General features: G+C 36.6%; 1 protein-coding gene across 1 annotated transcript in view; it reads right to left on the reverse strand.

Moving 5' to 3' along the window:
• Positions 1–2,686: 2,686 nt before the first annotated feature.
• The window catches only part of C2CD6 (C2 calcium dependent domain containing 6), a 136,609-nt gene continuing 125,221 nt past the window's right edge, over positions 2,687–14,074 (reverse strand). Inside the window, exons 16-18 of the mRNA XM_055573105.1 lie at positions 10,019–10,093; positions 5,429–9,001; positions 2,687–2,977 (exon numbers count right to left, since the gene is read on the reverse strand). Coding sequence (XP_055429080.1) covers positions 2,687–2,977; positions 5,429–9,001; positions 10,019–10,093 — 3,939 coding nt within the window. The remainder of the gene's footprint in view (positions 2,978–5,428; positions 9,002–10,018; positions 10,094–14,074) is intronic.

The following is a 14,074-nucleotide window of genomic DNA, read 5'->3' on the forward strand; positions in this document are numbered from 1 at the left end:
CAAGTTTATTACCTTACAGTTCTGGAGGTCAGAATTGTAAAATGATTTGGCAGGGCTACATTCCTTCTGCAAGCTCTCGAGAACTTGCTGCCTTTTCCAGCTTCCAGAAACTTCCAGCCTTCCTTTGCTTCACAGGCCAGCATTACTTCAACTTCTGTTTCAGTGATCGCACCTCTGTCTCTCTCTGTCTGACCCTGCTGCTTGTCTTAAAAACCCTTTTGATTATGTCGGGCCAATTCATATTATCCAGGATAGCCTCTCTATCTCCAGATCATTAATCACAGCTTCAGAGTACCTTTTGCCATGTAAGGTAACATGGTCACAGGTTCCTGGGATTAGGTTGTAGATATGTTGTTGACTGGGGGTTGGGGTGGGGGCAGTTATTATTCTGCTTACCATATGTGACTGATCTCAGCTTGGTATCTGCTTTCTGAAGGATCCAAACTAGCCTAGCCACTTTGGCCAAAATGTCCCCCCATGAATTTCTACAGTACTTTCCCCAACAACACTTGTGACTCTAATTCTGTGTTTATGTCCCCAGTATACTGAGGATGTCTTGAGAACATTGTCTTATTCACGAGTATATAGAGTTTAGCAAAATGTTTGGCATTAGACATTTAATAAATATTTAAGGGATTCTTTGAATAAAGGGCATGGGTCTTCTGCTTTTGCTGATTTTTAAAAAGACTTAAAAAAAGTTTATTTCCATGGTAGGAGATTTTTGACTGTGTCACAGTATTGCCATTAAAAGTTAATGAGGCAGAGTGATTTGAGATTTCCATCTAGTAAGTTATTTCCTCCTTTACTGCAAGCTAGTAGTAGTGAAAGTCACTCAGTCATGTCCACCTCTGCGACCATATGGACTAACCTGCCAGGCTCTTCGTCTATGGAATTCTGCAGCCAAGAATCCTGGAGTGCATAGCCGTTCCCTTTTCCAGGGGATCTTCCCAACCCAGGTCTCCTGCATTGCACGTGGATTCTTTACCATCTGAGCTATCAGGGAAGCCCAGGAATATTGGAGTGGGTAATCTATCCCTTCTTCAGGGGATCTTCCCAACCCAAGAGTCAAACCAGGGTCTCCTGTACTGCAGGCAGACTCTACCAGCTGAGCTACCAGGGAAGGCCTTACTGCAAGCTGGATCAATGGTTTTCTCCAAAAGTGTTGTTTAGTTGCCTCTTAGCTGTCAAATACATTTCTCCATGCTTCTGCTCTGCCTCACTGGAAACTAAACATCCCATGCTCCCTCACTCTCCCAGTTTCCAGGACTTCCCTGATGGCTCAGACGGTAAAGAATCTGCCTGCAATGCGGGAGATCCAGGTTCAATCCCTGGGTTGGGAAGATTCCCTGGAGAAGGGAATGGCAACCCACTCCAGTATTCTTGCCTGGAGAACTCCATGAACGAGGCTACAGCCCATGGGGTCGCAAAGAGTTGAACATGACTGAGCGACTAACACTTTCCGAGGGCAGGAGGAGAGAGAACAGTTTTCACTCCTTGCCCCCCTCCCCAGTTTCTTGTTGTGTCTCTCACTGGTTGTATCTTCTTTGACTTCTGGCTTTAGGTCTTGGGTCACACCACTTCTTCCTAATGTCCTGAGAGGTGGTATTTTCTCCTCTTGCTAATCTCTGGATCGCCACATCATCCTTTTTAGTTTCTTAGCCCTGTTTTCCATTACCCATGAAACCAATTCCCTATGTTCCTTCTACTTGGAAGATCCAAGGGTATTTGTGCTTTCCAAGTCATACTCTGATTGATACATGTGCCGACAACTTTGAGAATTGCTAGAAATTCTTGGTCTCCCTCCCAAAATTACTACTTTGATTATGCTATTAAATGAGTGATCAGGAATTAATGTTTTCCATCTATTTGAATTCTATTTGAACTCCATAGACTTTATGATTTATGGTAGAAAGTGGAAACTGACAAAAATTCTATAAATTGCAATTCTTACTTTTCAAGAGTAGACCAAAGTTTAACAATATTCAGATATTGTATTTGGTAAGAATAGAACCAATCTCTTGGTTTAAATCCTATGCTGATTAGCTAGATACTGTAATGCAGTTTCTTTTTTATACAGTTTCTTCCTGAGTTCTGTGTTATCAAAGAGGCTGTTTCATAGTCAAAGTTAGAAAGTCACTCCAGTGTATTAGATGCCTCAGGTCTTAGTACTATTAAACCTGTTTTTTATTATCTTTATAGTGTTAAAAGCTGTAGTATCAGATGATATTGAAATTAATAGATATTCTACAGGCCCAGGGAGTTGCATACTATTGAATCTAGAGCTCAAGAGTTAAAGTATATTCATACCAAAGGCTAAACATACATAACTTCAAATAGAGACCCTGAAACTGGGTGGTCAGGGATAATTTAGAGCACAGCCAAGATTTGGGAAATAATAGTGGAAAGGGGAAAAGCTGGGAAATAACACTTTACTAATGAAGACATATTTCTGAGTTTGTTCCCTAAGGTTCATAAACAAAAACATTTACATCAAAAGTGTTTCTTTTTCATTTTAATTAAAACAAAATGGTTCTAACAAGATGAAATTTGGTTACTGATTCCTATCACACAAAAAGGACTGATCTCCAAACCATTTTGCTAATTGGAGAAATGCTATTCTTTTGGCCTCACATATCATTCTGAACTGTTTAACATTTGGATAATATCACAAATGAGCAAACATTTTTCAATATTCTCTTTTAATTTTTTTTTTTGGCCGCATTTTATGGATTTCATACTCTGGGATTGAATCATTTATATGAACTAAGCCTGCTGAAACCATTCGAGGACTTGTAAATTTTCCAGTGTAGCTCTCTCCTCTTTTGTTAACCTCTGGAGCAGTATATGGTCTTGCGAAGCGTTTGAACTGATTATGGCTATCATCTGGGCTCTTTTCTAAAAGCCTTGCTCTTGATTTTGCATTTTCAAGATGCTTAAATGAAGTCACATGTAATTCCTCAAATCTATCCGAACAATCCTAAACATTAAAATAAAAGATCAGGTTGGTGAGTTAGATTTCTTAAGAGTACATTTTAGATTTACAAGGACTAAAGTTTATAATATCAACAAAGAATGAGAGCATTCAAATGTTTTATAGATGGTCCCTAAATTCAGACCCTACATTCAATGCCTGCCATCAGATATCATAGAAACCATACTTAAAATAATCTTATTGTTTCAAAGAATCTGTTGTTTCAAAAGAGATGCAAGATATGAAGCTGGAAACCAGAAATCTTAAGGGAGCTGTCTTCAGGGGTCAGACTCCTAGGCAAAGCCAGCCCTAATTCTCCTCTAATTTAGCTCTTCCCCAACCCCAAATATAAATTATGAACTCATTTCACTTTTTAAATCATCTAAATATTCTTTAAAAATTAACACCTTCTTTGATATATCCAACACACACATGCAAAGCTCAGCATCTATTGTTATGTTTATTGTGATTTTTGTTGTTATTCAGTGGCTAAGTCGTGTCTGGCTCTTTGCAACCCCATGACTGCAGCATGCCAGGCTTCCCTGTCCTTCACTATCTCCCAGAGTTTGCTCAAACTGATGTCCATTAAGTCTAAAATATTAAAAATTTTTGTGGACATTCTGAGACTAAACAAATTTTACATTTAAGAAAGTAACTGGAAGGAAATATGCCATAATAATTTTTTTTTAAATGATGGTTGTTTTAGGGTGGTGGGATTATGGTCTTTGTTTTCCTTTTTTTTTTTCAAATCTGTATAATATGACCACATTAAAAATATAATCTCTAAGTACCCATAGAAGGGTATGGAGTCATTAGCCATTTCTCAGATTAGCGTAAACTTTGCAGTTTGAGCAGTTTGTCACTTAAAACCTTGCGCCCCAAGGGAATGGCCACCCCATAAGCCTGCTTTGATCTGGTGAAAAGGTGGGAGTAGATTAATACAGCTGGCAAGTTAAAAGAATTTAGGCAGGACTAAGAAGAATTAGGGCAACCTAACACAAACATAAACATAATTTCTTATTTTGTTTGGAAAAGTGATATTAAAGATTCCACGTATCTGAAGGAGCTTCAGAAAGTCTTCCCTCTCCAAAAACTATGAACACCTTTTATTTCCTTTTTCCTGTACACGCACACACACACACTCATTAAATTACTGAATTTAGAAAAGAGAAATCCAAAGTTGAGAGAATAAGCTATATTGATATTTACCCTGTGACTGATTTGCCTTACTATTTACTAAAGCTAATAATTTGCTTTCTATTTTCTCATTCAAAGATGGTTATGCACGTCAAATTATCAATATTATGTCATTTTAGAATTTGTGTTTTCCCAACTGTGGGTCATGCCTATTTATATAGCCTATTTATATATACTAACAGAGAAGAACAATGTTCCATAAAATTAAAATAAGTCCCTTCCATTCTAGATTTTAACTCTGCTTTTGAATCGTTTGTAGAAAGTCAGGTAGCAGAGGTACCTTCCTAATTGTTTTATGTTAGTATGGCACCCCACTCCAGTACTCCTGCCTGGAAAATCCCATGGATGGAGGAGCCTGGTAGGCTGCAATCCATGGGGTCGCTGAGGGTCGGACACGACTGAGCAACTTCACTTTCACTTTTCACTTTCATGCATTGGAGAAGGAAATGGCAACCCACTCCGGTGTTCTTGCCTGGAGAATCCCAGGGACGGGGGAGCCTGGTGGGCTGCCGTCTATGGGGTCACACAGAGTCGGACACGACTGAAGTGACTTAGCAGCAGTAGCAGTAGCAGTATCAAAAATAGATTTGAATTCTCATGTTTCTCAACAAGGCAGAGGGGTGGTGATGGAAAAAAGAAAAGAGTAGAAGCTAAATTAAACTGTAATTCATAATTCAAGAGACTAAATTCTGCATATCTCTAAGGCTTAGAAGAATAACTGGCATGTAATAGGAGCTTCATATTTGTTTTAAAAACAAAGAAAATTAAGTGATCTGAAAAAAGACTATATACTTATATCTGCATGAAAAGACAATCCCAGCCTTTCTGTAGTATACAGCCACTGCCCGTGGTTGCACAGGTTGTGGCTGCATAACAGCCCCTGGCTGAGGGGTCAGTCAGGGCTGAAACAGCTGGTCTTCCGTACACATAACTAACTGTGTACCCTGTGCAGGCTGTGTCAGCCTGGAGTCGGCCTGGAGGAAAGAGTACTTTTTTCTAATTCATGATCTGGGGCGGGGGGTCCCTTTTATCTATTTTATACAAAGGCACTAAGTATGTTAACAGTCCCTTGATTTTCTGACTACCTTTTGAATGAGGCAAAGTGATATTTGAATGTCAGAATTTTTTTTAAATTTGGAGGTCTGTATATTTTAGGGCAATTAAGGTTACACACATACTTGCATGAAGACACATACACTCTACGTTATCTAAAGAACTTTGCCAAATAAAGAAATAAAAGACTTAGAAAAATATTATTACATGTGTAGTTCTTCTTGCAGTCCAATGAAGCAACGTCCTTGGAACAGATTTTCTTAGATGGATTCCTGTGCTGGGCAGTGTAGTTGGTAATACACTAACTATCTTGTTAGATGACTTTTTTTGTTTGCTGACACAATCTCTTTCTTTTCGGACCTTGGGCTTTAGATTTTCTCTCTTTAGTACTTCCGGGAAGAGAGATGGTTTTGAGTTTTTCTCAGCTATCAAAATTTTAAGCAACTGTGATTCAGGCACCCAGGCATATTTTTCGTTGCAAAGTTCATTTGGTTTGGTGTAAAGGGTTTGTATTTCTTCTTTGTAATGTGCAAATATTTCTAAATGTTGTTTTTTATTATTGTTGTTATTTCCTTTCGATCTCTGACAATACTGGTCTTCTAACTTTGATTTCTCTCCAGCCTCTGAATTGAGGCAAGTTAGATTATTATTTTGCCTGGAAGGTAAAGTGAATTGGTTTACATATTCCTCATCTTCATTTGGCATCTTGCAATTAGGAATTCTTTGATATGGTGACAATACCGCTTCAGGTTTTTCCTGTACCATCAACTTATAGGTGTTACTGTGATCCTTTTTGTCAAGAGACTTCATTTTTAGTGTCTTTTCAAAGCAAGCCTTTGATTGAATTATTTTTGATTTACCACTCCAATTATGTTGCTCTTGAGTCTCTGTTTTAAATTCAAAATTTTCTTCATGAGGAAACTGCATGAAACCATGTTCTTTCTTTTTTTTCTTAGGCACTGTATCTGTAAGTCTTTCTGAAGACTTATTTAGTGGAATCACCTGAGTGTTTTTGTTGGAACAGGGTTTTACTTTAATTAATCTCAGTGTTTTAGCTTCTTGAGAATGTCTTTTCTGTTCCTGAATTATTGGTGGATTTTCTTTAATATTTTCTAAGGAAAAAACTTCTTTTTCTTCCTTTTTGGTCAACTCTGTTTCTACAAGTCTTTCCTCAGGAGCTTTTTGTAAAGTGGTTTTCTGAGCAATTTTTGAATATTTATTTTGCTTGTCTGAATGCTCCGCCACAAACTGATTTTCATCTCTTAAAGACAAATCTGGGTTTATACATTTTAGTGGTGTGGAACTAAAATTAACCAAATTTATGTGCTGGCTTATCCCCTTTAATTGCCTTTCTGTGATTAGTCCTGATTTTGACAGTTTTTCTATAAAAAGGCTCTGGAAGTGTTTGCTTAAATCAGCTTTTAGATCTAAGATTTCATTTTCTGATAAAGCTATAAGATAGCTTTGTAGAGATTTACTTAAGGGATATTTCATGTTTATTTCAAGTCTACCGCCAAAACTCCTGCTTGAAGTATCTTGCCCTAACTCCTGGAAAGATACTGAGGCACTTTGAGCTCTTAGAGAAGATACTTTTGAGCACATAGGGTCAGATTCTGTCTCTTTAAATAAACTGTTATCTGAAAGGTTTTTCAGGAAATAGTTTTGGAGAACTTCATTTAAAAAAGATCTTAGTTTTATTTCCAAATGTTTATCTATGAAATGATGATTAAAATTATTTACAAAAGACATGATTTCTTTTACAGTTTCTGAATATTTCTCCAGAAAAATATTTTGCCCTTTTGGTTCTACTTTCTCATTCATCAAATACAGATTTTGATAGATTTTTGGTAAGTCTTCTTTGGTGATATGTCCTGATTCTGAAAGCTTTTCTACAAGGTAATGCTGGACATGTTTACTTAATTCAGATTTTAAATTTTTTATTTCTGACTCTGAGAGTTCTTCTAGAAATATACGCAGCTTTGGATTCAAAACAGGTTTTCTGTCCAATTTGTCTGCTTTATCAAAATTCTCTTCGATTTCTTCAAGGTCTTCTGTCTTATTTGGAAAAGGATGTTGAATTAGTCTTTCTAATTCTTTTTCTGGTGGTCTGTTTTCAGATTGATTATATTTGAAAAAAAAGTTAAATATGTTTTTCAAAAAAGATTTTAACATTATTACATCAGAGTCATTAAGTTTACCTGTTAATGAGGTACATAAGTTTTCTAAAGTAGAACTTGTATCATTTTCTTCTCTATCAAGTCTCTGACCATTATTACTTGGCAAATCTGATTTTTTATCTGGTGTCGACTGGTATTTTGAATCATGTGGGGATGTATTTTGGCCTTTGTCTATGAATTCAACTCTTTTAAAAGAAGAAGTGGTTTCTTGGTGAATGATGGCTGAATTCTGGTCTGAAAGAGGTTCTGCTTTGCCTCTGATTTCTGAATACTCCTCTGTGGAATCCTTTGGCTTTTCTTCAGCAAAAGCTGTCTCTGTATCCAGCAAAAAACCTTTCTGGTATTCTTTATCTAATTCTATCACTTTGATTATCCCTGATTCTAAAAGAGTATCTACAGGAAATGCCTGTATTATCTGGCTTATAACAGAATTGGCTGGTGGAAATTCTATTTCATTATTGCTTTCTTCATAGTGGGGAACTAGAACACTGGAAGAGAGCGAACTCTCCCAAGCTGTGGGTAACTGCCTCTGCGAGTCTATCTGTGTTTCACTCGCTTCTTTCACTCCTCTTGCCAACTCGGAGAAGATCGGTGCAGTGAATATTTGCTTTATAACATAATCATATACAAGGCTATTCAAATCTGGTTTGGAGCTAGATATTTCACTTTTTGAATGTTTCTTTTTGAAACTACTCTTTTTTTTAGTTGGAAAATCTATCTCACCAGGCTGTAAGTGTTTTTCAGAGACAGGTTCCTCTTCTGCCTCAGGAGAATTTCCTGGTCTGCCTTCTGAAAGTGAATCTGGGGGAATATTTTTAATTATTTGACTTAAAAGAGACTTTGAATTTAAAATGCCTCCTTCTGAAAGCCAGTTACTTAAATCTTGACTTTTTTCAAATACTTTATCTTCTAAACTACTTGGTTGTTCATCATGGATAACCAGAAGTGGAGAACTGTAACTTTTCTTTCTTGCTTCAGGGTCCATAGAAATACCTGGTGTAGAAAATAATCTATCTGAAAGGTCTTGCAGATTTTTACTTAAAATTGACTTGAGCACCATTGATTGTTTTAAATTTTCTATGTTGGAAGTAAGACTTAATGATTTTGAGAGGCGACATTTATGTACATTTACTTTTCCAGTCACTGATGAGTCTCCCTCAAAGTTTGGTAAAGAAACATGTGGTAGTCTTTCTTGTAACATATTCTTAGTGTCTAAAGTCTTTATTGTGGTGATACTAGGATGATGAGCTAAATTATTCTTAGTGTCTAGAGTCTTTATTGTGATGATACCTGGATCATGGGCCACATTATTCATAGGGTCTGAAGTCTTTACTGTGGTGATACCAGGATCATCAGCTAACTTATTCTTAGTGTCTAAAGCCTTTATTGAAATGATGTCAAGATTATGGGGCCAGGTTTTACTAGCAGGTCTTGCAGTTTTTGAATGTGTTGGGTAAGGAGGATCTTGATCTTCATGCTCTATAATCTCTGCACTTAAAATATTTCTACATTTGAGCATATCTTGGTCTTTCCTTTTTTGAACTGACATTTTGTTGTTTAAATTCCTTAGAAAAGGATCAAAACCATTCTTGATGTTGAATTTCTGGAATTATAATATTTAAAAAAGGTAAGAAATTCTGAAACATTTGAAATTTATAATAAAATTTCTACTTAATTTTCTGTAAGCAATCTTCCAATTTATTCATCTTCCTACCTTTTTACCAAGAGAAAACCAACTTTAATTATTTTAAAATATTTAAAGTTGGAATAATAATGAGGATCATAGTGCAAATTTTTCAAATTCCTAATTCTTATACTATGTTGTGTTCAAGAGCTTTTTGCTATCTGAAAGATTTTGAACACTTAAAAGGCACTCATCAATAGTTTTTCTTTAAGAACTCCATTTCCAGTGTTAGCTGAATTTGCTTAGACAAAAACTAACATCATAATCTAAGTCCTATCCATATAAATATTTTAGTAGCAATGGGGGTAACTTTTTTAAAATGCAAGGCAAGTAATAGATATTCCATTAAAAGTATTCTCTAAAGATTGATTTGGGAGCATAGATCATTTGAGAATTTAAACAATGATGTCCTTAGTATGTTACAGTAGAATCTTGCTGTTTGATAAATATATATGCCTCCCTCAGATACTGTAGAAAACAGTACAAAAAGTTCCAAAGTACAGCGAAATGTCAGTGTAATAGTTACAGGCAATTTTGTAGCTTTGAGATTAGGCTATTCTATTATTGAAGTAGCCTTTCAAAATGAAGTCTCTTATTCAAACTCTTTGTTCATACTCCCATTATTCAATTTAAAAGGCAAAATTTGAAATAATCAACCTAGTATTTGTTTTAGTTCATATGGTTTTCAAATGTTAATTGATACCCAGGTGACAGCATCAGAATCCTTGTTTTTTTAAAAAAATACAAATTCCAGGCTCCATTTCCAAATTCAGATTTATTAGGTCAGAGGTGGGACCTGGGAATGTGTATTTTTGTAAAGATAGGTGAGTGTTTCCAATGGGTAGTCTGGTTTTGGAACCACTGAATTACACAAAGTATTAGAGAAACCTACTATTAAGTATAATTGCTATTGGGATAAGAAAACTCAGGACTCACCTGATATGCTGGTTTGAATTCTGTATATTCTGGGTTGAAACACGGTGAAATGTATTCTTTTGGTGAGAAAACCACCTTATAAAAAGAGAAGTTTTAATTTTAGACTGCTTGTAATGAAAGGATATTTCCCAAGATAATTTTACTCATTCAATAGTTATTAAAGATAGTAAACATTTTAAAAACTAAAGAAATATTTTCCTTGTAACTACTGTAATTTGCTAATAATCAAAAGAAGTTTATATCAGACATATATAATAATCTTCACTTCCCTGACACTACAATACTCTATCGAATCTGTAAAACCAAAATAATGCTCATCAACTTTAAGCAGAAACAAAAGTAGAAAAGAAAACAGAACTGTTAAAGCAAATTTAATCTAGTTTTAAAAGGTTGTGAAATGCTTTAGATAATAAGTGGCATCTGATATTATAGTGAGACAACAATTTCAATGACTCTCAACCTGTAATTGTTAAATGAGTAACTACTGCCTAAGGAAACACTTTATGCTAAATCAAGGTGTTCAGGAAAATTACAGAAACACTGAATTTTTGCAGATGGAAGACACTTTGTATGCGTGTGTGCTGTCACGTCCAACTCTTTGTGGCCCCCTGCTCTGTAGCCTGCCAGGCTCCTATGCCCATGGAACTTTCCAGGCTAGAATACTGGAGTAGGGTGTCATTTCCTACTCCAGGGGATCTTCCCAACCTAGAGACTGAACCCACGTCTCTTGCGTCTCCTGCATTGGTAGGCAGATTCTTAACCACTAGCACCACCTGGGAAGCCCAGAAGACACTTCAGAGATAATCAAGACCTACTCTCTGTTTTACACAAGAATCTGCAGTTGAAGTTATTGCCCTAAATTACCAGATTAAATCCTAGGCATTCTAAATTTTCATCCGATGTGCCTACTACCACACAATGAAAACTGCAGTGAAAGACAATGGTGCTTTGAAAATGTCATAAGATGCATGTACACCTCCAACTCATTAATGATACTATCTCTTTGCAGAACACTTAGTATTATAAAGCACTTTTCTATACACTGTTTCCTTTAGCCTGTAGCTGCTTCATTATATATCAAGTCAGTTAAAATAATTCAATGAATGACGCTTTCATAAGAAATACTTTTGGCTTAAGTATTTGTTAATATTAAGCAGTCATAACATGACTTTATTCTTATATCTTCAGCAGTTTCCCATGTTATGTTATTAACTACCCTTAGACACTGACTTTAAATGATTTCTCCAAGTATCTCAGAATTCCCCAGTACAGTTTCTCTCCTCCAGAAAAACATGTCTTAATTTGGAACTCTACAAATACATCTCATTCTTTTCCACACCTGTTCTTTTGCTCATTTTATTTTTCTTTGAACTTTCCAAAATCTCTCTTAAAAAGTTTAAATTCTAACATTTGAAAGTTTGTTGCTTTAAGTCAATTTAGTAGAAAAATTAAAGGTAAATGAAATATGTCTGACAAGGAAGTGGAAGAATAAGTAGTAGGAAAAAAAAATTAAAACTCCCCCTAATATATAAGCATGGGAAAATATATGAAAGGATACAAAATGTTAACATTGTTCTCTTTGTGACCCCATGAACTGCAGCACCCCAGGCTTCCCTGTCCTTCACTATCTGAGTTTGCTCAAATTCATGTTGAGTCAGTGATACCATCTACCCATCTCATCCTCTGTTACCCCCTTCTCCTTCTGCCTTCAATATTTCCCATCATCAGGGTCTTTTCCAGTGAGTCAGTTCTTAACATCAGGTGGCCAAAGTATTTGCGTTTCAGCTTCAGCACCAGTCCTTCCAATGAATAGTCAGGATTGATTTCCTTAAGGATTGACTGGTTTGATCTCCATGTTGTCCAAGGGACTCGCAAAAGTCTTCTCCAGCACCACAGCTCGAAAACATCAATTCTCTGGCTCTCAGCCTTCTTTATGGTCCAACTCTCACATCCGTACATGACTATTGGAAAAAGCATAGCTTTGACTATATGGACCAGCAAAGTGATGTCTCTGCTTTATAATACACTGTCTAGGTTTGTCATAGCTTTTCTTCCAAGAACCAAGTGTATTTTAGTGGCTGCAGTCACTGTCTGCAGAGATTTTGGAGCCCAAGAAAATGAAATCTGACACTATTTCCCCAAATACCCTCCAGGGAAGCTTGCCTGTCACACAGAGCATGCCTATACAGCCAACATACTCCTTCATTCACAAACATAAAGCAGACCAACAAAACTCATCAGATATGTGAGGAAAATCAGTATATGTAAGTGAAGGATCAATAAGAATAAACAGAGCTAACCCCAGAGTAAATAGAGCTATTTCTGAGGAATGCAGGGGGGAGAATGACCCTTGGAAAGATTCAAAATAGTATCCTCAGAAATATTTAGAAGGGCATTGATTTCCACATAGCTATATAATCAGTTCAGTTCAGTTGCTCAGTCGTGTCCGACTCTTTGCGACCCCATGAATCGCAGCACGCCAGGCCTCCCTGTCCATCACCAACTCCAGGAGTTCACTCAAACTCACGTTCATCGAGTCGGTGATGCCATCCAGCCATCTCATCCTCCGTCGCCCCTTTCCCTCCTGCCCCCAATCCCTCCCAGCATCACAGTCTTTTCCAAAGAGTCAACTCTTTGCATCAGGTGGCCAAAGTACTGGAGTTTCAGCTTTAGCATCATTCCTTCCAAAGAATACCCAGGGCTGATCTCCTTTAGAATGGACTGGTTGGATCTCCTTGCAGTCCTATATAATAGGCACGTCAAATTTAATGTATACATAATAGGATTCTAGATTACCTCCCTGCTCCCCACTTCCCTCAAAAAAAATAATAAAAAAAACCCCACAAAACCTTGGCTTTTCTCTATTTTTCCTCATCTCAGGTAATGGTGCCACCTCTACTGAACTGTTAGACCAGAAACCTATCTCAACCTTTCTTTCCTCCTCTTCATGTGTAAGCCAGCATTAAGTCCTATGCCTACTGCCTTCAAAATATATTAAATATCCAATCATATCCTACCACCACCTACTACCCCTACAGCACAAGTCACCATCATCTCTTCCCAACAAGAGTCTCTTAACTAGTCTCTTGCTCCCTGTGACACAGACTGAGAGTTACTTTCCCAAAATACATATTATTTCAAGAACCTCAATATTTTAGGAGCAGAAATGTCCCTTACTCAAAAAGCTACATCTTCCAGCCTCCTTTAAAAGACAGGAGTGGCCATGTAACAAGGTTCTGGCCAACTACATATAACTGAAAACTGTTGGAAGATGCTTCTAAGAGTATATCTTAAAACAGAGGCAGACTGAGCTGACAGGTACTTAGTCAACCTTTATTCCTTTCTTCTTCCTGCCTGGAACACATCATGATTCAGTACAGAGTTCATTTAGTGTTACTCTATACTAACATGCATATGCTGACAATAGATTCCAGAAAGAAAGGACATGTGGGTCCAGGATGACATCACAAAAACCACTGCACTACTATTTAAAGCAGTGTTTCTAAATTTTTGTTTATAATTCTTAACTGATTCAACAACTTCCACACATACTGAGTCTATTCATCCACAATGGAATGAAGGTAGAAATCAATAATAGAAGGAAACTGGAAAAATAACAAATATGAAGAAAGTGAACACTTGTAGCAATAAGTACACTCAGTGCCCAGAGCTTGATTTACAAATATTCTCTAGTAAAATAACCAGGACTCCATGTAGAAACTATTGATATTATGACTGGGTAAGAAAAATTCAGTATAAGCCTGGAACATCATAGAGCACTAAAAACTATGAAAATGCTCAAAAAATAAAAGGATAGGGGCATGTCATTGGGACACAGGACACACTGAAAGTCCCAATGGCCAAAGCTTGAAAAATTAATACAACAAAATACATAATACCATAGATTATAATCATATATATATATATATATGGCTATACTCATGAAAATAAATTATATAAATAAATGAGGGAAACAAATATTTCTCACAGAAGAATTTTTTTAAAAAGACATGTAGATACTCCCCCATCCAAGAAGTAGAGCTTAATTCTGGCCCA

The sequence above is a fragment of the Bubalus kerabau genome, chromosome 3, assembly GCF_029407905.1.
Source record: "Bubalus kerabau isolate K-KA32 ecotype Philippines breed swamp buffalo chromosome 3, PCC_UOA_SB_1v2, whole genome shotgun sequence".
Lineage (NCBI taxonomy): Eukaryota > Metazoa > Chordata > Mammalia > Artiodactyla > Bovidae > Bubalus > Bubalus kerabau.